This window comes from Mytilus edulis, chromosome 9 (genome assembly GCF_963676685.1).
Source record: "Mytilus edulis chromosome 9, xbMytEdul2.2, whole genome shotgun sequence".
NCBI classification, from domain to species: domain Eukaryota; kingdom Metazoa; phylum Mollusca; class Bivalvia; order Mytilida; family Mytilidae; genus Mytilus; species Mytilus edulis.
Window position 1 is genome coordinate 50,915,552 of NC_092352.1, and position 25,454 is coordinate 50,941,005.

The following is a 25,454-nucleotide window of genomic DNA, read 5'->3' on the forward strand; positions in this document are numbered from 1 at the left end:
ATATCCAACAAGATCTTTTCAATCTATTGTTTCTTTCGTTGTAATTAGTAGAAAGTACGCACTTGCTATTATATATTGTGTGATGTATTTTGATAGATAATGACAAAATCTGCTTACAGGTATTAAATTCGAAAATATTAAAGATCTAAAACTTTTATAAAATAACGTAAAAACAGTTTTAAAGCAGAGAACGGATTGCGAATTTTGAGTGCGGTTTTGCTGCAGAAGTTTTGATAAAATTTAGAGAAACCCTATATTTTCACGTGGAATACCTCTGTTTCAACACACAACATAATACTTTCCTGATAACACATGTATATTTGTTTATTGGTGGTTATCTACTTTGACACACGTTTCATTACCTGGTTTTTATCTTTGGTTTAAAGTTTAGTACAGATAAACAGATATTGATTTTTGATTTTTTTTAATTCTAAAGGATATATCTAGAAAGAAAAGGAATATATCAAATCAAACATGATTGGATACGCCTTAATGTTCCATCTTCTTTTAGGTAATTATTACAATATTTAGTTCGGACGTAATCATTTAATACGAACTTTCAACTTTGTCTCTTAGTGTTTTAGTTGTTTACGATGAAGTTTGATACCCAACAAAACCTTCTTATTAAATATGAAACTAATAGTTTTTACTAACACTTATCTATATATTCGGTAATTTTGTAATTTTACTTTTGTTATATGTTTGGCTGTACACAACATACGAATCCAACACTTCCTGGTGTGTAATGAACAAGAAAAATCCATATCCTTATTTCTTCCCTGTCTACGAAGTGAAATTGATTTTCTACGCAACTGAGTAAAAGTGTATTATTTTTACTAAAATCTAATAAATAGTGTTCTCCCGCTATTTCCGAGTAGTCGTTCAAATTTAAACTCTTTTTTTATTTTTTTTTGTTCTTAAGTTGTACTATTACAAAAGACGGACGAAAGATATCAGAGGGACAGGCCAACTCACATATCGATAACAAACTGACAACGCCATGACCGAAAATAAAAAGACAACCAGACAAATAATAGTACAGTAGACAAAACATAGAAAACTAAAGACTAAGCACAACGAACCCCACCCAAAACTTGGGGTGATCTCAAGTGCTCCGGAAGGGTAGGCAGATCCTGCTCCACAATACAGTTCAAGTTGAGGAGAGGGTTTGACGAAAAAAAAACATGTCTAACCCCGCCACATTTTGTATTTGTCTGTTACAATCCATGAGACTATATTTCAGTAGTTGTTCATTGTTGCTGTATGTCATATTTGTTTTTCCATATGTACTGTTGTGTATATAAATCAGACCGTTATTGTTTTCGTTTGAATTGCTTTTTATTTGTCATTTCGGCTTTTAAGCTTATTATACAGTAAATGCTTCGCCTATTGCTAAATACCGTACTTTGACCGTTGATTTTCTTGATAGACGGTTGCGGCTCACAAGGAAGCTATTGAACCAAGAGTTCCAAATGGTGAAGTTGCAATCATCCCTTCGTAATTTTTTATGACACCATTACGAGTTAGTTGACCGTTATGGAATATCTGTTTCACAGATGATATCGGATGTGTTCCTATTATCGTAGCTACGATCCCGGTTCACGAATGTGACCTACCGAGTTTGACTATTCATCGGGTTCATGTGGAGCATGATCTGCTCATCCTTTCACACTGGTGTCAACGTGATGATCGTAACTGCAATTACGATCATCCAAATATGGCGGACACAAATTTAGGGAATTATTGAGGACATTATGTCATTGTTTATTGACAAATAGCGGTAATCATTTAAGCTCATTTTGTCTAGTTTTATATCTTACTATTTTCAGTAATATCAATATATTGTGACTGCTAAATATGATGTTCATTCAAAGAAAAAACACATCGTAAATTTTCAGTTACAATAATCTTTTTATAAAAAACAAGTCCAAGTTACGATCATCCATAGACGAAGTTACGATCATCATCGTGTTGTTTTGGATCTCGATTTTTGGAATTTTGGATCCTCAATGCTCTTCAACTTTGTACTTGTTTGGCTTTATGAATATTTTGATATGAGCGTCACTGATGAGTCTTATGTAGACGAAACGCGCGTCTGGCGTACTAAATTATAATCCTGGTACCTTTGATAACTATATTCGTTCCTCTGGTCGTTTGTCTATCATTCAAGAAACACATATTCAATGGCAATGCGTATTAAGATTTTTCTTGATATAAAACAAATCTTAAAATAAGCTGTTAAAGTGGTGAAATCAGCCTTCTAAAATTTCCCTAAATTTGTGTCCGCCATATTGGGATGATCGTAATTGTAGTTACGATAATCAGGTTGACGCCAGTGCTTTCAGAACACCTGAGATCACCCCAAATTTTTTGGTGGGGTTCGTGTTGCTTAGTCTATACGAGTATTTTTCAGTGTTGCGTCTTGTGTACTATTGTTTGTTTGTCTGTCTTTCTTTTTCTTTTGTAGCCATGACGTTGTCAGTTTAATTTTGATCTATGAGATTGGATGTCCATCTTGTATCTTTCGCCCTTCTTTTTTGAACTTCTACGTTGTTGAGTTGATTATGGAGAGTTGTCTCATTGGAAAATCTTATATTAACAATGATGTGTCTTACTGTTACAATAACAACGATCTAGAACTCACTGAACTTTGCTGCAATCTTGGTGTGTCGCCATGATAATGTCTTTTATATGTAGACAAGTTTGACAGAAATAGTGGTGTTTAAATGCAATATTCAATATAGAAACAAATATTACAAAAGTGTAAACTAAAAACCTGTCATATACATTTTTTATCACTCCAAGTAACAGCTTAAAATAAAGATCTTCAAAACAACTTTTGAAATAACTCATGTAAATCATAATTATATGTTTCTATAGAATAATTAATAAGTCAATATTACAACGAAGATTGAATCTTAAAACTTTTTAACCTTTATCATGTATATTATATAACATTATCAATATTTGACAATTTTCTTTTATTCTTGTTGCTTTATTGATCGAGTATAAACTGATAGAGCCCATGTTACAGGTTGCATTTCTGTAAATATTGACAATGCAATTTCCCATAGGAACTCCTTTTACGGCTAAAACTGTACCACTTTTACTATGAAGTTTTGAAAAAAATCTTATCCTAGAATTGAAAGTTCATATGCACCACAACTTTTTTCAAAGGTCATAATATAGGGCTGTGCGGCATATTTTCAACGTTTATATGCCCTAGACTTCTCAGAGTTTAAACTTACACTAATTTTCTTAACTACTCCTACCTCGAATGAAAGGTTACCACATATTTCAATGTAAACAATATGCACGTGTTTATTTACTGGTAACATTCCCAAGTTCTGTCTCTGCGATATGGAACACAGAGAGCATAACTGGGAACCAGTATGTAAACAAAATTAATTTTCTATGAATATTCAAATACTCCCCAAAAGAGGCGTGTTTTGAGAAACAGCTGTATTTACAAAGTGCAACCTATACAGACATTTATTCAAATAGAAAACTCTCTAAAATCAGTTTTTCTCACATTAATACTCATTTATCAGAATTAAAGTCTTAAAGAAATCACTGTGTATACTCTAAGTTTTTCTTTACTATACATTTTATACCCCCTCCCCTGTTTCAATGTTTTAAAGAATTTGAAAACAAGACTTTAATTATTGCCAGCTTACCCTATTTGCATATTTTCTGATAAAAAATGCCTAGAACCTGTTAAAAAACTGTTTTGATAACATATTGAAAGTATATCAGAATATCATAAATGTAATGTTTAGCAGTCAATCATTACAACATTCAAGATTATATAAAGTATCCAATCCAGTCTCTATCTCTAGTCCACATCTTACTGTATGCCTATTTGTCAATTAAAGAACACATGTTCTGCCTCAAATGGTCAATTTAGAATTCTTGTCACAACAGTATCATCTGTAACCATATATCTGACACAATTTAGCTACTATATATACTAGAAGTGTTCAAACAAAGCCATATTTGCAATAGTTGTATGTATGCAGATACCAGTCTGAGATATAAATTCACTTAAAATGTTGTAGAGATGACTGCTAACATCTGATTTTTGCATAACTGCCAAGCATAGTTATTGTTTTCTATATCAAGAACTTTAAAATCATAAAATCATAGCATTTACAAGTTGAATTATTTGTTTTATGACTAGTGGGTAGGCAATTTTCTATGTTTTTTCCCCTAGGGCCTCAAATTTCCTAAATCATTTAGCTGTTTCTAGCAATCTGGAATATTTAGTACATATTCAGGATAGAACACACTATTGTAAGTTTTCTTGAGATATTTTCTAGCTTGTATTTATTATGCCGTTGTGACAAAAAAGCAGATTTATGTGTTGCGGCTTACTTTTGGGTTATCGAAAGGACACAAATACCCCATAAATAATATTCAGGAAGGATCTATGAGTTTCAATGACTGCGAAGAATAAATATAAGCACTTCTTAACAATTTAACTTACAAATATGCAAATATTATGATTTAATTTTGTATCCAGGACTTTAAGTAAACTACAGTGGAGATTAGTTCTAACCTCTCATAAATTCTGTCAGAATCTGTCAGGAGAACTGTTCTAGAACAGTATGTAGAACTGTCAGCCTGACACCTTTTAGTCAGTTCTAGGTTAGAACTGTTCTAGCTAGAACTGATTTGGTCAGTTCTACCTAGAACTGATTTGGACAGTTCTAGATAGAACTGATCCTGACAGTTCTACCCTAGAACAGTTTTAGACAGTTCTAGCTAGAACTGTCCAAATATTTGGTCAGTTCTACTTCTAGAACAGTTCTACGGTTAGAATTGATTTCAAATTCTACGGCTAGAATTGATTTATAATTCTACATTGTTCTACAGCCAGAATTAATTTATAAATTCTACGGCTAAAATTGATTTATAAATTCTACGGCTAGAATTGATTTATAAGTTTTAAGAAATATTTGTCTTAATATAAAGGCTTCGGCAAAATAGCGATTAATATTATATAGAGTTTTGCTATTTTGCCGGTTTTATTTCAGATTTATAATCGGCAAGAGAACATGTTTAACCCCGCCATATTCTGCATGTATGTCAGTGCCTGTTCCAAGTCAGGAGCCCGTAATTCAGTGATTTTCTTTTGTTGATATGTAGTATAAAATATTTGTTTTTCTTTCATTTTTTGTACATAAATTAGACTGTTAATCAGTATTATGGGGGGGGGGGGGGGTTATTATTTGAATTGTTTTACATTTTTTATTCTGGGAGTCAGGATAGCTCGTTATCACATAACAAAATTATCCTCATTAACCAAATGTAATATCTGTTTACGAGCAGTTTTCATACCTCGGACGGACCTGTGTAACAAAAATCTTTTGACCACATCAATCTAAACTGACTTTATTTGCTCTTCAGTCTTTCTGTAAATCTATATAGCTGCACAGTACTTAAGTTTTAATTTTAGGTCAAGAGGGACTGTACTATACAAGTTACAGCAATATTGGAAAACAATTTTGTTCGCATCAATTTATAGTGCCAGCATGCAGGGGCAGATCCAGCCATTTAAAAAGGGGGAGGGGGGGTTCCAACTATATGTTCAAATTCAAAAGCATTGATCGTCAAAAAAAAGGGGGTTCCAACTCCTGAACACACCCCCCCCCCCCCCCTCTTTGATCAGCCAATGAGCATGTCCTCTTTTTATTCAAAATATTGAATCATAAACAAATATCAGTAGTTTTCATACTTCAGACGTATAATAAAATCTTCTGACCGCATCAACCGAATCTTACCATATTTGCTTTTTTTTATGTAAATCTAAATAGCTGCACTGTAATTCAGTTATAATTTTAGGTCAAGAGGGACTGTAGTATATACATAACTACAATATTGGAATTGAGAGTGCCAGCATTTCCTATTTTTATTCAAAATATCGCATCAGAAACAAATATCAGTCATGTCAGTAGTTTTCATACCTCAGACTGACAGTAACATGTAATCATGTGTTAAAATTATTTGTCTGCATCAATCAAAACTGACCATATTTGACAGCATCAACCAAAACTGACCATATTTGACCGCATCAACCAAAACTGACCATATTTGCTCTTTTTTTATGTAACTCTTATAGTCGCATAGTAAATCTGTAATATTTTTATGTATAAAGGATGGATTGTAAAATCATGAAAATAAAAATGATAGAAATATGGGAACACAATGCTACCTAATTTCATTTGCATCAATTTAGAATGCCAGCATGTCCTCTTTTTACTCAAAATATTGCATCATAAACAAATATCAGTAGTTTTCATACCTCAGACTGACTGGTATAACAAAATAATTTGTCCGCATCAACCAAAACTGACCATATTTGCACTTTATTATGAACATGATGTGAATCTTAATAGCCGCAAAGTAAATCATGTATATTTTTATATCAGGATGGATTGTTTAATAAAAATGAAAGCAATATTGGAAAATAAAATTATGCTCACATCAGTTTATAGTGCCAGCATGTCCTCTTTTTCATCAACATTTTGAATCGTAAACTAATTTCAGTAGTTTTAATATCTCAGACTGACTCATGAATATAACAAAATTATTTATCGCATCGACCAAAACTGACCATATTTGACAGCATCAACCAAAACTAACCATATTTGACCGCATCAACCAAAACTGACCATATTTGCTCTTTTTTATGTAACTCTTATAGTCGCATTGTAAATCTGTAATATTTTTATGTAAGGATGGATTGTAAAATCATGAAAATACAAATGATAGAAATATGGGAACACAATGCTACCTAATTTCATTTGCATCAATTTAGAATGCCATCATGTCCTCTTTTTATTCAAAATATTGCATCATAAAAAAACTTTTCCATTGTGGCGTCAGATATTTTGTTTTATGACGTCAAAATTTTACAGGAACCTGTGTGATATCCAGTAATGGCAGACAAATTGCGACAAGGTGTATTTATACCATATCTAAGAATTTAGCGCGCCGTTATTTCCTCTCTGTATCCATAATAATGAACCGTCATTAAACATGCTAAAGTGACTTTTTAACATGTTTAAGTCAGTAGTTTGTGATGGTTTTTTTTAAAACAAAACTATGTAATGGCATCATCTAACACTCACATGACTGATTCATATACTTTATTTTAAGAATAAAATAAAAAGTACATGTATGGGAAGTTCTCTTCTTGGAATAGTATACTGTTAATATAATTTGAAGAAGGCAAAGAAAAATGCATGATTTTGTTTTGTAGTCGAACGTCCAGGGGCAAATGTTTCACTCATGTTCAGATCCAGTATATTTTTCTGAGTTCCAGACTCCCAGATATCATTTATTTATATAATCGTTATGGATAAGTTTGGCTAAGACGAGATGGTGCAAATGTATATATAGTTTTTTTACGTTACACAACACATTTTTCATTAATATCCCATAATCTGATAATTCATCCACTGTACAATTTTCGTTTGAACATTTGTCAAAACAGAATTATAAATGAATGTAAATCCAAGGCAAACAAGGTAAATTACGATTAAAATTCCATGAATTAAATGTAGAGTTTTATTTAGGAGACTGTTAAAAACGGGGAACGAAGAAACGTAAACAATGATGTTTCCGTATGCAATCTTATAAAAATATCTCCGATGAGTTGGATAACCTTCTATTCACTTCGATATTTGTACATGTAACGTAATAAAAGTCGTTTGATCAGTAAAAAATATAGAAAATCTGCTATTTAATATATAGCAAAGTAATTGGAAGTGATTTATTTATTCTAAATTCTAAAGTGGCCTTACTGCAGTGACGTCATTTAGAACTGTTCTACAGTCCTGACTGATTAAGTCAGTTCTGCTGACAGTTCTACGGTTAGAAGTGATTTGGACAGTTCTACCTAGAACTGATCCTGACAGTTCTACCCTAGAACTGATCCTGACAGTTCTACCTAGAACTGATTTAGTCAGTTCTACCTAGAACTGATTCTGACAGTTCTACTTAGAACAATTCTAGGGTAGAACTGTTCTAGGTAGAACTGTTCTAGGACAGGTTAGAACAGTTCTATGACAGAATATTCTGACAGTTCTAATGAGAGGTTAGAAGTGATCTCCACTGTATGCATACTGTAAACTGTGAATTTATGCTGAGTCATCATATTTAAGGCCCAGGATTCTATTAATCATCATTAAATATTTATAAAACTTCTTATTTGAGTTAATTTCTTTAAAATCTGTGAAATAAAGCAAATTTTGTTAAATTCTGAATGTTCCCCTTTTTCACCCTATATAGGTTGCATTTCTGTAAATATTGACAATGCAATTTCCCATAGGAACTCCTTTTACGGCTAAAACTGTACCACTTTTACTATGAAGTTTTGAAAAAAATCTTATCCTAGAATTGAAAGTTCATATGCACCACAATTTTTTTTTCAAAGATCATAATATAGGGCTGTGCGGCATATTTTCAACGTTTATATGCCCTAAACTTCTCAGAGTTTAAACTTACACTAATTTTCTTAACTACTCCTACCTCGAATGAAAGGTTACCACAGATTTCAATGTAAACAATATGCACGTGTTTATTTACTGGTAACATTCCCAAGTTCTGTCTCTACGATATGGAACACAGAGAGCATAACTGGGAACCAGTATGTAAACAAAATTAATTTTCTATGAATATTCAATTACTCCCAAAAAGAGGCGTGTTACCTGCATACGGGGTATATATCTCCCAATTGATACGATATTCCCGTGCTTGCATTTCCTATCATGATTTTCTTGATAGAGGTTTGCTGCTAACAAGGAAGCTATTAAACCAAGAGTTCCAAATGGTGAGGTTGAAATCATCCCTTCGTAAATTTTACGGACGCCATCACGAGTTGGTTGACCGTTATGGAATAACCGTTTCACAAATGATATCGGATATGTTCCTTACGTCGTAACTACAATCCCCTTCCCTTTCATGAATATGACCTACCGAATTAGACAATTTACCGGATTTGTAATCACATAAGCAACACGACGGGTGCCACATGTGGAGCAGGATCTGCTTACCCTTCCGGAGCACCTGAGATCACCCCTAGTTTTTGGTGGGGTTCGTGTTGTTTATTCTTTAGTTTTCTATGTTGTGTCGTGTGTACTATTGTTTTTCTGTTTGTCTTTTTCATTTTTAGCCATGGCGTTGTCAGTTTGTTTTGGATTTATGAGTTTGACTGTCCCTTTGGTATCTTTCGTCCCTCTTGAGAAACAGCTGTATTTAGAAAGTGCAACCTACATGTGTTAATCCTACAATTATGGCTAAGCCATTCAATAGCTTCAAAAACAGACGGAATTTTTAATTTTAACTACATTTAGACATAAGTAAACATATTTCTGCAATATTAAAATACATGTGTTAAGCTTAAGGATATCTTTAAATACATGATTTTTAACACCATAGATTTTCTCAATCAAGTTGGTTGAAAATGTACGTCACACTTAACATATAAATAAACTGAAATTGAAAAAAAAAATACATGATGACCTAAAGCCAGAGGCTGCTAACGTTATGCAATGCGCAAATCAAGTAAAACTCATTTTAAGCAGTCCGAGTCCGAACATACAAATAGTTTGATACTTTATCTACTGTTTTATGGCAGATACGATTTGGTGACAAACTGTAAAATGAATTGTGAATGGCTATTTTTTTTTCCATTCAATTGTAAGAGCATATAGTCCATATCACACTAGGAAATGTGTTGCTTTACTAAGGACAGTTTTATTTTCAAAACAATACGGACCAAAACAGCCCCCCCCCCCTCACCCCAATCAACAACAAAATCTCTTCAAGAAGGCCAGATTGGAAGTATATGTATACTAAACGAGACGGAATTTCAACAAGAAAACAAACTAATAACAGAACAGATAATCGGTAGTTCACTTATATATATATTTCCGTTATATATTCGCATTGTAATCATATCAACTTAAAGGGGCACAAGCTGTCATATTCATGGTCACCGATTTGACTCAAATTCTTATATTTGATTTATAACAATGTAAAATATTTATCAAAACTACCAAATGTCTAAAATAAACAGTGTACAGAGCATGGGTAGATAATATGTAGGTTCGTTTCGTGTGAATTTTAGTCCAGACGCCATCTAATTAACTATCGATTTGACCTCAGATGACAATATAAGCGATGTAAACATAAATAAAGATATGAATAGATTAAACCAACACGTGCAATTGGATTTTTCTAGGTCTGTTTGAATTTATTTTATAGATTAAAAATATATGTTTTTCATTGTTTTAACCGTATAAGAATGATTTTATATGGATCGAATCAGTAATCAAATGATTTACCGTAGTTTCACTTTCATTGTTGACATTCTTTTTCTTTAAAAAACCAGTACACGTACAATGCATGCGTTGTCAATCTCTAGCTAGGGGTTAAATTGAAGCTCACATGCATACGGATTTAATGAGGTCGACCTATTCACTTGCAAATGAATAAGTAATTATCAATGTTTCTTTCCTTAATTTGAAAAAAATTAACCATTTTGGCTGATAAAAGCGAATTATTATTTCACTATTTCACTTCCATTATTGAGTGAACAAAAAAATGTCTTACTTTAGTTTTTTTTTATATATCTCGCCCCTTTAACACACTGTATTGTAATTATACTGTTTAAATATACAGGAGTGTAATACATGAAGCTTTACAACATTTGTATTCAAAGTTCATAGGGTAAAAAAAAGAACACTACATTATAATTACATTGCGTGTATGTTTTATTATGATACGTTATTTTCATTGGCTAACATCAATTTTGCGTCACTCTGAATTCTTACTTTGTAAAGGATCACTCTGATTAAAACAAAAAATTCTCTGAAACTGACATTATCAAGATGCTTGATTGCTTGATTGACAACATATTTGTTATGTTTGGAGGATGTGTTTTTCAACAAACTGTCGGCATTCAATGAGAACAAATTGTGCCCCTCTTCTTGTCGACTTGTTTCTTTATTATTATGAGGATGGTTTCATACAGGAACTTCTTAAGAAGAAAGATAAGAAGTTAGCGATATCCTTTAACTCTACTTTCCGCTATATAGATGATGTTCTTTCACTAAATAAATCAAAATTTGGTGACTATGTGGAACGCATCTATCCCATCGAACTAGAGATAAAGGATAGTACAGATACAGTTAAGTCGGTCTCCTATCTTGACTTACATCTAGAAATTGACAATGAGGGTCGGTTGAAAACAAAGCTTTACGACAAAAAAGATGATTTCAGCTTTCCAAATGTGAACTTTCCATTTCTTATTAGCAACATTCCAGCAGCAACGGCATACGGGGTATTATATCGGCCAATTGATACGATATTCCCGTCCTTGCATTTCTAATCATGATTTTCTTGATAGAGGGTTGATGCTGAAAAGGAAGCTATTAAACCAAGAAATCCAAATGGTAAATAAAATTGAGAATGGAAATGGGAAATGTGTCAAAGAGACAACAACCCGACCAAATAAAAAACAACAGCAGAGGGTCACCAACAAGTTGACATCATCCCTTCGTAAATTTTACGGACACCATCACGAGTTGGTTGACCGTTATGGAATAACCATTTCACAAATGATATCTGATATATTCCTTATGTCGTAATTACAACTCCCTTCGCTTTCATGAATATGGCCTACCGAATTAGAACATTTACCGGATTTGTTATCACATAAGCAACACGACGGGTGCCACTTGTGAAGCAGGATCTGATCACCCTTCCTGAGCACCTGAGATCACCCTTATTTTTTGGAGGGGTTCGTGTTGCTTATTCTTTAGTGTTCTTTGTTATGCCATGTGTACTATTGTTTGTTTGTTTGTCTTTTTTATTTTTAGCCATGACGTTGTCAGTTTATTTTCGATTTATGAGTTTGACTGTCCCTCTGGTATCTTTCGTCCCTCTTCTGATTCTAACATTCAACATAAAATGTAACATTCACGTTGACAAGCGTTTCCACAATAAAGGGCACATGTAAATAAAAAAAATTTAGATAGAAATCGTGTGTTCATTATCCTAACTAACAAATAGAATTGTAAGTATTAAATACTTCTTTTAGTAATTTTATAGGGTTGTAAAAGCGTTAACCATCCATGCCTCATACAAAATGTATTTCGGTCAACGCTTTTATATCCAAATGAATTTACAAAATGAAGCATGCAATTCATAAATATGGAAGGGAAAATAAATACAGAAGCACCATGATAATGATTTATACTATGCATATGACGAAATAAATGTTGTATCATTAAACGTAAGGGGATTGAAGTTGTCTCGCTTCCTACAGAAAATGGGATAGTACCATTTTCATATATTTCTTAATATATATTTATTATATCTTTAAGATATCAAGATTTACTTTATATTGTGTTTTTTATACATATGAACGTTTTTAATATTTCAGGTTAAATAATTTAGATCTGAATGAGGAATTAAACCCCCCGTTCTAACAATTAAAGATGAAAATGTGCTCTTCAATATAACAATGTGTTCATAGCAATCCCTTAAAAGACCATTATGAAAGCAACTTTTTACTAATTGAAAGGCACCTTAGTATAATTCTATTCCTGGAACAACACAAGACATTATTTTAAAGGTTTGACCAATTGGGTTCTATGAGAGTTTCGATTGCCCTAAAATTACTCTGAAATATTCGTTTAGATATTATATGAAATTTCCAATTTACTAAATTATAGATATACAATAATAAGTGAGCCTGTCATAATCGGATCCATGGGTGCTTGGGCCCTTCCCCTTTTGCGGAAAAAATGCAATGCCCTCCCCTAAGGGCATTCCTTTATAACTTTATAAAAATTCTGGATCCGCAACTGCCTGTCTATTGTGACTTTTTATTTTGCCATATATAAATCTTGAAATTGAACCAAACCGTGAAAGAGCTATATTTTATGCTGACAATTTTTTATCACTTACGCAATCAATCGCTTGGACTTATGTCCAGTGATCTAGATAACTCGACAATATTCACTATATAGAAAAAAACTTAAATTTTCTTATTGTTACCGTGTCACGTAACGGAAATCTTAATATAGACATAAGACATGTTTTAAGCGTGTGTATGTGTTGTATTATTTTCTATAAAAAATGTATATTTGTGTATAATTATAATTAATCTAAATATCAACACAGCAATGTTAATTATGTTTTGTTTTTCTCTCGCCGGGGTTCGAACTCAAGCTATTTGGATATCTAAACAGCACCACCTGCACTGTGACCAGTTTCTCTAGACCATTTCGTTACCTAGACTACACAATTTTCACACATATAAATATATATGTTGTCAACGAGAACATTTACACAACGACATTTAGATTATTTTCATAGAAATAAAAATCCTCAAAGCAGGATTGCCTTGTCAGGAAATTGCGCATGTTTTGAATTCTCATGGCTATTAGACGTAAATCGGCATTTGTACATCCAACATACATGAATTTAGTTGTTGTGTTTTAATTGTAATTCTGTTTGGATATTGTTTAATGTCTTATCGTTTGTGGTTTTAATTCTAATTCAATTCTTTATATGTACGTAAAAGAAGAGATAAGTAATCAATTATTTATTTCTATGGTCTGTGATTAATGCAACTATATGCACCGGATTTTTTTTTACACAGTTTGATTCAGAAGAAAAAACGACTTGGTTAGAAAATACAATTACTTAAACCATCATAAACACAATTCTATATTAAGCATGTTAAGGTTCGTATAATTGTTAGACAATACATCATACAACATCATTTCAAACTTAATCCCGAATTTACTTTCAATTTTGTGTGGTTTTAATAGTTATTCCACGATGACGCAGTGTGTCAGTGTAAGATCACCTCGATGGCCGGAGGTCAGAGGGTGAACTAACACTGACACACCAAGTCCGAGTGGGATAAATATTTTACATCCCAGCTGTTTTAGATTAGACGAAAAACAATTTACAATTCATAAAATCTAGGATTTGACATTCCTGCCAAAATGTTACAGAACAAAGGAAAGCATGCATAACAAAGAAACTCAAACTAGGGTGATCTGGCCGGGGTGCTCCGGATCAGATCACTGCTGTTAAAACAAAGGAGCTGGGATGTAAGCGTTGATAGATTCGTTTGAGGCACAGTTAATAAATTTATATAGCTGTATTAGTGAACTGTCGTCAGTTAATTTTATTCTCTTGTTTACATGTCGAAATGTACTATTATATCATTCATTTATGTATTTCTCTGTCCTGAATGTTCATATATCAATTTTTACTGTATTCTTGGTACGTAATATTGTCATTTTAACGGCATTTTTAACATTATCATATGAGCAGGAGGTTTGGGTAGCTATACAACTCGGTTAAACACATATTTTTTTTCACATATCCTGTACCAAGTCAGGAATACGGCAGTTGTTATCTTATAGTTGATATGTTCCCTCGATTATAGTTTGTAACCCGGATCAATCGATTTATGACTTTTAAACAGCGGTATACTACTGTTGCCTTTATTTGTAATAAAGGTCAATGAAATAATTGAAGGGGTTTAAACCTCTCAGCCAAATCTAATGTTCATTGTAGATATATGGATGATGTGGTATGAATGCCAATGAGACAACACGGAGCCTTTGCTCAAACCGAACAGCCATCTATATAGGGCCCCAAAAATGATTAGTGTAATATCATCAAACGGGGAAATGAACGGTCTAGTCAATTTAAAAAACGAGAAACGAGAAACACTTATAAAAAACATAAAAAAAAGACAAGTACTAAACATCAGATTCCTGAATTAGGACAGGTGCAAACAATTGTAGAAGGTTTAAACGTTAAAGGTATCATACCAGGTGTATATAATCTCATCAGCTGATAATTTCCTGGGTAATCATTGGACTGTAACAAGGTACGCCATGAAAAGCTTTGAATCTTGATTGTTTTTGTAACAAGCAATATTTTATGAATATTACAATGTATAATGTAATTCTGAAGATTGTCAGCACCAAATATAAAGAATAAAAAGTCTGAATAAAAGGTTCCAGAACAGAGATGAACATGCAATGGTTTTCATCGTTTTTCTGTATGAAAAGTTCCAATCAATCATCTTTTCCTTATAGATCTACTAAAATGCAGATATGATTTATAGAACAAGACTTTACACATTGCTACAGGACCAAGCTATTTCACTACTTTTTTTTAAGAAAGATGAAATACAGTGTAATTTATAAATCGTATAAAGATGTGTTTTTGCACTTTTCGTAACATATTTTTTTCAAAACAAATATCCCTTCGTAACATATAAAACAAAGAAAAACTGTATTAACATTTATGAGAATACCAATAGCCGGCAAGATAGATTATATTAAATATTTATTGCATACATGTACTTACCGAGGCATAACTTTCTACTTACAGGAGTTGCCAGTGCCTCATACTGTTCTTATTACAGCTACTATTACGATAATAAGGCTTATCAATATTGTTCCGATGGATGCTGCAACTCATACACCAATAGTCCATGCTGTTACTATTCCTATTCTGATTTTACACTGTGAGTAAATGTTACGCTTGGACATTTTGACAATGTTAATTTGTTTCTTATCAGTACGATTACTATATAACGCGTGTTATTTTCATCTTTGACATTCATATTGAAATATTGTTGATACCGTGTTTATCAATAGTACACTATAATAAAAGGGGCATTAGCTTTCAAGCTCATGTATACCGATTTGACTGAAATTATGATATCTAATCTAAAATTTACTAAAACGTATAGAAAAAATTCAAAAGGTCTAAAAAAACAATCGATGTATGGACCTCACAATTATATGTTTCACTACTTCTTGTGTATTTTGAGAGTATCTGATGTCATATAATATGATATAAATATTAACATGACTGCGACCACATTGAGTTGATTGATCTATGAATGTTTAACTTCATATTGTAGGCTAAAAAATATATTTATATTTTGTTTTACTTGTGTTTGATTTTTATTGTGACTGGAATTCAACCGAATAATTCATCCTTGTTTCATTTACAATGATGACTTTCTTCTCCTTTAAATAGTCAAAAATATGCGTAACAAAACTCATCTACAGCAAAAGGATTTACTTAGAGATGACATAAATACACCTGCAAGTGAATATTTCAACACCTTATGAATTGGACACTGTACTTAGTATATTTTGTTGAAAACAGAATCGTAAATCCAATGCTAACAAGGTGAATTACGATGAAATATCCATGCATGTAATGCATAAAGTACAATTTAGGAAGAGACAGTAAAAAATGAGGAACGAAGCAACGTCGACAATGATGTTGATATCCCATGATGTAATACTATTGCTCCGATGCGTTCGATAACCTTTCTCTACGCCTTCTAATAAAATAAAACAAATAACTTTCATTTCTTTTATGATATACGTAGCTCTATGGGATTGTATAGCCATGTTTAATGTGTATAATAATATATGAAATGAAATAAAGAATTATGTTAATATGTATAATATCTAGTAGAGTCTAGCGAGTAAAACAATTTGCTATATAGGCCTTCTTGGAAAAAATAACAATACGAATATTGATTACATATTTAAAGCTCAAGTATGATATGATAAGTCTTTAACACGGTAATTTGTCATATGCAGACCTGATCCCAGGTCTGGTCAGGAGCAAGCTGTTCACATGTCTGGTCTTGGGCAGATCTGTCCTCAGGACTGGTCAAAAGTAGACTTGTCCACAGGTCTGTTTTAGAGCAGAGCTGTCAATAGGTCTGCAGCAGTCCTAAAAAGGCAGACCGTAGGTCTGGTCCACGAACGACGAAGTTCACTTGCTTGTCTGCTTCAAAATTCCCAAGTTAACTTAGAAAGCAGTCAACAAGTGTGCTCCAAGTTAACTTTTGTCAAGGTTAGGACCACACCCATCTGTATCTTACTTTGACATCATTGAACTAAACTAACTACTAAAAACAAATTAGCATTTTACTATATCACTTTCATTCAGGACAGATTTTTTTCTTGACATATCTCGTAGCTAATGTCCCTTAAAAAAGAAGTGATAAACAAATTTTTAATCTAAGGTGTTTTCATATTTGTATTGACTTTTTTTTATCTTCGGGAAAGGTCAAAGAATAGTGTATCTAAAAAATAAATTTCTTCCAAAAATTGAAGATAGATCATGTACTTCCGCCGTCTTGGATTGTAAAATAGCAGAAAATAATCGGTCTAGATACTACATGAAATATGCACCTTTTGAGAGAAAAATGCATTTCATATATGTAAGACATTTTCATCTAAACAAGGTAGATTAGTTTGTGTTTACTCATATTTTATAACTGATCTTAACAAATAAAGATTTTTGTTTTATGTTTCATGATTTTTTGTCTGCAGTAGTCCCATATAAGGGGGGAGAACTCGAACAATGTACGCCTGTTTCTCCTCTACAAGACCTATATAGTCATAGCCCGTAACACCCCTCATTATTTTTAGCTAAAAGTCCTGGAATAGGCCGACCCCCCTATTATTTACCATTTTGTAACTTTTACAAGGATATCAAGGTTTTATGTATTTCCTATAAAAAAAACGAGTTCCATGACTTGATTCAGAAGTTTTCTCTATTAGTTTTGAAAGAACATTATACTATTATTTATACTGCACTCGTTCTATTTGAGCAGTCAAAATGCGTTGACCGTATATTTCTATGTCATATACAGTCACTGACACGATATCCCTTTTCCTCATGAATATTTAAATAGAAATTGCCGAAATTATAATATTCATACGACCTATTCAAACTGTTCTTGTTTTAAATGTAAACAACGACTTAAACTTATTTTTATTTTTTTTGCAATTTATATTAAAAAACATTTCACTTGCTAATATTCAAGTTTGGTCTGCAAACTATTTATCATTATGTTTTATGCTTATTGTTAATAATTTAGTTCATTTTCAAACAAATTCGTTCACCATCGATTGCGAATTTCAACAGGTAATATGCATTTCATCTTGTTGCTTATTTCATCGCCTGTATGCTATGAGGCCTTTTTATAAAAGGGAGAAGTTTCCCAATAATTAAATCAAATGATAAAATTAACACATTAAACAACAATGGAAAATGTTTTTTTAGATTGCGGTATAAAGACAATAATAGTGCATTGACTTGACATATCAACGATATAAGGATTCGGCCCGAAACGGGGAAAAAGCTCGGCAGAGCCTCGCATTTCCCCGTTTCTAAGCCTCATCCTTATATCGTTGATATGTCAAGTCAATGCATTATTATTGTCTATATGTAATATCGTCAGACTCTCATAATCTGTTCTAAATTTCTATCGTTTAGTTTTCTGTTTATCACACAAAATTTTGTTTTCCATGCATAATCTACATATAATCTTAATATTTTGCATAACTTATAGCATAAAAAAGCCCTGACTGTGACCCATACTTTACTTGAATAGTTTTATTTTAAAACATGATATAAACTACAGTTTAAGAAGTTAGCACAAGAAACTACAACACCTACCTTAGTTAAAATCTTGAAAATGTATCCAGTAAATAAAGGCAACAGTAGTATACCGCTGTTCAAAACTCATAAATCAGGGACAAAAAACAAAATCGGGGTAACAAACTAAAACTGAGGGAAACGCATTAAATATAAGAGGAGAACAACGACACAACATTAAAATGTAACACACACATACACACACAGAAACGGACAAAGCATAAAACAATATCCTATGAGAATAACATATATAACATCAAAATCAAATACATGAATTTGGGACAGACAAGTACCGCGACACGTCTTACAGCAATGTGAGTTCACACTAAAAAAAAAGAGAAACAAACGACACAACGGAAACACAACGTTAAAATGTAACACACACAGAAACGAACTATAATATAACAATGGCCATATTCCAGTAAGCGTGTATATTTCCCCTTTATAACCAGCTGACAAACAAAACATGATAACTTAAGTTTGTATAACATATTTTATCTTAATAAATTGTAGATCGGTTGGAGCAATTATCGGCATTGTGATTGGTGTGCTTGTTGCCATAGCTACAGTTGTGACGATTGCCGTATGTCTGTGTTGTGCATGCGCTAGATCGACACCATCAACTCAAGGACACGTTATCACATCAGCACAACCAACGGTTGCATATGTTGCTACTTCGAATCAAACAGGTTCAGTGTTTTCATGTTTTCTCTATAAAAGATGGTCGCTATTTTTTTTTCACGCCTGCACAATAATTTAACACTTTTGGAGATACACTTCCAACGTAGAACAACGGCAATCTGGCTTCCATAATTTGAATTTAGCTATGATAATGATACTCATATTTCGTCGTTAAAGTATAATAAAATCCACAAAACGTTTAAAAGCTAACTTCACTTTTACTATTAAAGGCTTTAAGCCTCATACTAGCCGCAGAAGTTTATTTATTGAGCAGTAAGTTTTCATAAAACAATCCTAGATTATAAATCACTTGAAATATCAACAGATATTGAATAAATTTTTGCATTCAATTGCTTTTTGTCTTAGTATTACCCCGAGACACAGGGACCTTAGATGAAGGGATTTTACATTGGTCGATTTGGAAAATGCCATGTAATATTATGAAGGTTTATCTAGATGATACGTTACAGGGGTAAAGTTTGTCCCTAAGTTGTAGGTTTCCCATAGAAAAATGCACATCTTTTATAAATGACTCTTGTACTATAATGACTCACAGTACATGTATGTTGCCAACTCACTAAAAGACCCCTCAACAATTCCATCTTATCAAAATAATTATATAAATTATATTTTATTTTTTTATAAATGAAGAATTATCTAATTATACTTCGGATATCTAACCGAGGAAATCTAACATACAGTTTGTTTGTATATTTCGACATTTCGATTTACTTCAAAGATGTGGTTTTCGCTCCAGCTTGTTAGTTTACATGTACCTGTTTTAAACGGTGTTATTCCTAAAATTCCTTCTTACAGGGTGTAGTTTTCAAATCGTTTGCTATTCTCGTATATGTTGAAATTTAAAGTTAACTTAAAAGTTTATTAATGTGTAATAGGTAAAAAACTTAATTACATTTTAACTAAAGGCTTTCGTTACAAAAAATGACCAAAAATCACCATAAAAAACATTTTACTTAAATAATTCATTCATTTATACATCTTTGTTTGGACATTTATCTTAGGAAGAAAATGTTTTGATAAATCTAACAAATAGTTATGAATCAATGAAAAAACAAAATCTGAATGAATTGCATTAACTTAAAATGGAGAAAGACTTGGTGAATTGACCGTGTAAGCGTTTCCTGGTATGATACGTTACCCGCATTACGATGAAACACAAGAAATAGTGTCATTATCGGAAATAGTAAACATTGGTAAATTAAAATTCAGATTACTATTCCGGTATCCGAAAATTTAAAGAACGTGAACACATATCATTGGTGAATTGAGACTTGCCGACATATTATATTCGTCAATTAATTGAACCAGTTCGCGGTTGTGATCGCTAAACTTTTAGTATGTCAATTTCAGTCTTTTATCACAACTCTGTTGGGTCACTTCCTGGGTGAAAAGCAGAGAGTGTATTATTGCTGAACAATTGGACGTTGACAGTTGGAAAATTGAAATCATCCCGTTTGTCATTGATTCTATTTTAAAGATTCTTTAAAGTCTTTGTCAATGTCATAAGATATTAAGTAAACCTTCTAGGTATTGTGGTATCATTTATCTAAATTTCACAGGGTTATATGAGACGCAATATTTCACTGAGATATTGTTACCAAGATTGGTCAAGAGTAGTATTACATTTTGTAGCTGAAAAAAAGTAAAATTATAAAATTACTAAACACCAAATAAAATTCAAAAGGGAAAGTCCCTAATCAAATGGCAAAATCATAAGCTCACACACATCAAACGAACGGATAACAGTCAACTGTCATATTCCTTACTAGGTAAAGGCATTTCCTCATGTAGAAAATGGTGGATTTAACCTGGAGTAGTGCTTCGGTACTATCATGTTTTACAACATGTATTTTTTTTATAAATACTCCGTTAGTAAATTAATAGATAATTTGAAAACAAAGGTTCTAACTCCCTTATGTAAAGTTGAAAAATAATTTTGATATCTTTTTTTCTCGTTTTTTATCATACACCACGGTGGCTTAACACGGTCATTGCTTTGACATACCTTGCCCATCCCCTCAAAAAGAAGAAGAAAAGAGAAATGGTCAATGCCTTACATGGACAAGATAATGTAAGGATTGTTAGATAGTTCTAAATATATTTTCATCGTTCACAAACTCATGCATACGTATTACGTTTTTATATTATTTCAGGTATGCAAGGATATAGTCAGCCATATGGTGTCCATGACAACAGTGGATTTGTCCCACCACCTGCATACAATCATTCAGCCATGCCTGGCCAGCATCCTAGTTAATGATTTAATACTATACAATACATTTTATATAAGCTTAGTACATGTATAATGACAAAAATACTTTGGGTATTTTGAAATTAATTATAATCAAACAGATTTATTTATAATTAAGTCAAAATCAAAATAGACTGTAATGACATTGTTTTGCTGTATCATATTTGCTTTATCGTTTATTGATTTGTTTTTTTTTCTCTTTCTTTTTTTACATAAATTAATTCTAGTCTTCTTGTTTTAATTGGTTTACATTTTTTACCTATCTTGGCCTTATATGGCTTACAAGGCGATATGGTATTTTGATCTTTGTTGAAGGCCGCGTATGGTGATCAATAAATTCTTTTGTCTAGTGTCTACGTCATTTGTAAAAAGGGGGTGAAAGATACCAGAGAGACAGTCAAATCCATAGATCGAAAATAAATTGACAAAGTCAATGCTTAAACTTAAAAAGACAAACAGACAAATAATAGTACATATGACACAACATAGAAAACTAAAGGCTAAGCAACACGAACCCCAACATAAACTTGGGGTGATCTCAGGTGCTCCAGAAGGGTAAGCAGATTCGGCTCCACATGTGGTACTCGTCGTGTGTCTCGTGTTATTACAAACCCGGTAAATAGTCTAATTCGGTAGGTCACATTCATGGAAAGAGAAAGGGATTGTAGTTACTACGACGTAAGGAACATATCCGATATCATCTGTAACCGTTGGAAAGTTGTCTCATTGGCAGTCATACAACATCTTCTTGTTTTACATACTAGTGGTCGCTATGGTTAAGGGATGGTTTGTGTTGGGGTTGAAATAAGTGGTTCAATTTTTTTTTCAAATGAAAAAGCTTTTTTGCATTTAAGCTGTTAAAAAGATTTACCATACTTTTTAATTCTGTCGATTGAAACATTAACAAGGTAAACTGTATCGTTTGTGTATATTTTTGCTCGATATATATAAAAAAAAAAAAAAAAAAAAAAAAGAAGATGTAGTATGATTGCCAATGAGACAACTGTCCACAAGAGACCAAAATGAAACAGAAATTAACAACTATTGGTTACCGTACGGCCTTCAACTATGAGCAAAGCCCAAACCACATACTCAGCTATAAAAGGCCCCGAAATGACAATGTAAAACAATTCAAACGAGAAAACTAACGGCCTTATTTATATAAAAAAAAATGATGAACGAAAAACAAATATGTAACACATGAACAATCGACAACCACTGAATTACAGGCTTCTGACTTGGGACAGGCACATACATACATAATGTGGCGGGGTTCAACATGTTAGCGGGATCCCAATCCTCCCCCTAACCCGGGACAGTGGTATAACAGTACAACATAAGAACGAACTATAAAAATCAGTTGAAAAAGGCTTAACTCATCAGATGGACAGAAAAACAAGTGGAAGGGAAAGGGGCGTAGCTACCTGAAGGCACGACAGCACGTGCATCCACGTCGTTTTCACACACACAAAAAAGAGAGAGAGAAAAAGAGAAAAAAAGAAAAAGAGAGAGAGAGAGACAGATGAATTGGTCAATCGGAATCCGACAGAGTGATGCATCTATTATCTATCATGAACATGATATTTGTTAAACGTTCGGAGACTGTTTGACGTGTCATTTCCATACCAAGAGCTGCCGGTAGACAGCGACATCGCGTAAATGTACCAGCTTAAACGCCAAGTCAGTACTGGAAACGTGCTGCTGCAATGTTTGAAACTTTCTACCATTTCTTGATTACCTGATACAAGATCTTACACGCAGACTAGTTTCAAACGAAGAGCGCTTTTCTGCCCAGTATTTGATATCAACAAAGCCAAATAGGATTAATTAGGAAGCAATCAACATATTATTTGTCTTTTGACACGTATATAAATGACCTTACTGTTAACAATATTGCACAATTTCGCGAGGAAGTTGAACGATGGATTGTAAGGTGGGATATGGCAGCGGACCCATAGCCATCCTCTCTTTAGGAAACTCTGCCAGTGACAAACAGTGACCTATATCCAAACATTTACATTTGTCCGCTGATTCTAGTGACAAAGCCGATGACAACAGCAACAGCCGTGAGAGAGAATTTTTAGCGTAATGAAAAGAGTGATAACTTACAGCTACTAAACCACTCAACGTTCCCTCTTACACGGAACGAGCACGGAACGAACACGCGAATGGAATGAAATGAGAACGAACGAGTTAAATCAGTCAGAATCGTGTATCTCCACTCATTTCGTTTATTGAAGTCAACTCGTGTTTTTTTCCGCTCAAAGTCGTGTGTGAACGAAACGAACGAAACGATCAATATATTCCGTGTAAACAAACATGTTTCGTTCAGAAACGATACTATTTCACCTGATCGGTTGTTTGGCGATTATGCTAGTTTTCAAATTCCAAATGAAACGAATAAATATACTAAAGTTAATCGGTATATTATACTAGTTAGTTAGTTAGTTAGTTAGTTAGTTAGTTTTCTCTCTACAACGCATACAGAAAGACTTTCTAGTCTGTCCATCCTTCATGCATACAAACATTGGGAAATTGATATTGAAAAAGTTACTTACGCACTTGCTGTTAAGAAAAAAACGTCGTTTGGTATTCCTTTTTTCTGACCAGAATTAAGTTTACTTCAAGTTAGAAATTCAAAAGATTGAATCAATGTTTTGATATGTTTAGGCTTACAGAAACTCCACATAATATAATATTGTGTTTATGTTTATGATTATGTTTTTTTTTTTATATATAATCTTTGCTTACATCCATTTCATTTGAACTTTACAAAATTGCTTACATCCACTTCCATTTACACTCTGCTGGATAGTTGTCTCATCGGCAATCATACCATATCTCCTTATTTGTATCTATTTTGCTCAATACAAATACTAAAAACTGGAACAAATCTCCGTGATTTTAAAAGCTCTCACGGCGTACAAAAAACACACAAAAAAAAACATGTTTTAAAAGTCTTCATTCGACTCGAACATTTCGAAGTTAAATAATTGACAAAAAAAAACATAACAAAAATGTACAAATTTTAATACGGTCGTAACTGTTTTAAAACGCTATATATGCGGAGCGTCAGGGGGGATTCGCCCCCTTGGCCCCCTTCCAGGGGCCGAACTATATATGCCATGGTTCTTACTCCTTTACATATTTAACCAAACGAATCCGAAGACACATGGTATATATATAATTATTGATATAAATTACACGATTGACAGCTTGCACTAATGTTAGAAATTGTTCATGTGACCGTTTTACCCAATGAGATGAAAGCTCGCGCAAGTCAGTTTTGCGCCCAGTGTATAATCGTTTGCGCAGGTAATTTTATTATGCCATCAGAGAGTAGAAAACAATTTTCGGATTTCAACAACAAGGATTAAATAATTATTTTAATGACGGTAGTTCTTGTTTTTTGTTGAATTTCAAGATATCATACAAAACATTTATCCTTTACAGGTTGTTCATCTCATTGAAAAAACACATATTTCTACATTTTAAATTTGCTAAAAAAAACTGCTTAACTTCGTTTCTTTATTTATTTGATAATTCGATTATTTATTAAAGTTCAATTTTAAGGATAAAACACTAAACAGTGGCAGATCCAGGGAGCGTAGATTGTATACGTCCCCTTATTTGATCGCCAAAAATCATGGTTTTTAAAATTTAAGTGAAATTTAGAATACAAATAAATCGTTTAAAAACGTATATTTGTCTTGCTCCGCTCGCCGATATTCATTCATTTACCTGGAACACCCCCCCCCCCCCCCCTCTTTTTGAAAAAAATATATTTTTGGATAGGAAAAAATGGTAAAATAGTATTAACTTTTTGCAGAACTAAAAGAAGAAACTTTGATTCAGATTTTTTTCCAAAATTAAGGGAACTCGCATCACTCCTATTTGTTTGAAAAAGATTTCTTGAGATGTGTTACAAATGATTCATTGCTTTCTGTGATAAAATGACAGCAAATAAATGTCGATG

At 32.8% G+C, this 25,454-nt stretch overlaps 1 protein-coding gene across 1 annotated transcript; it reads left to right on the forward strand.

Annotated features, from left to right (window-relative positions):
* The first annotated feature begins 328 nt into the window (after positions 1–328).
* On the forward strand, positions 329–21,828 carry LOC139488551 (uncharacterized). Its single transcript, XM_071274277.1, has 4 exons — positions 329–511; positions 15,439–15,574; positions 19,039–19,214; positions 21,381–21,828. Exons 1-4 carry the CDS (start codon positions 475–477, stop codon positions 21,482–21,484), a joined length of 453 nt encoding a protein of 150 aa, XP_071130378.1. The 5' UTR covers positions 329–474; the 3' UTR covers positions 21,485–21,828.
* The last annotated feature ends 3,626 nt before the right edge of the window (positions 21,829–25,454 follow it).

Coding starts and splice junctions, on each gene's coding strand:
- LOC139488551 (XM_071274277.1), top strand. CDS start 475: ATGATTGGATACGCCTTAATGTTCCATCTTCTTTTAG. Junction 512..15,438: donor AATGTTCCATCTTCTTTTAG/GTAATTATTACA, acceptor TTCTACTTACAG/GAGTTGCCAGTGCCTCATAC. Junction 19,215..21,380: donor TGCTACTTCGAATCAAACAG/GTTCAGTGTTTT, acceptor ATATTATTTCAG/GTATGCAAGGATATAGTCAG.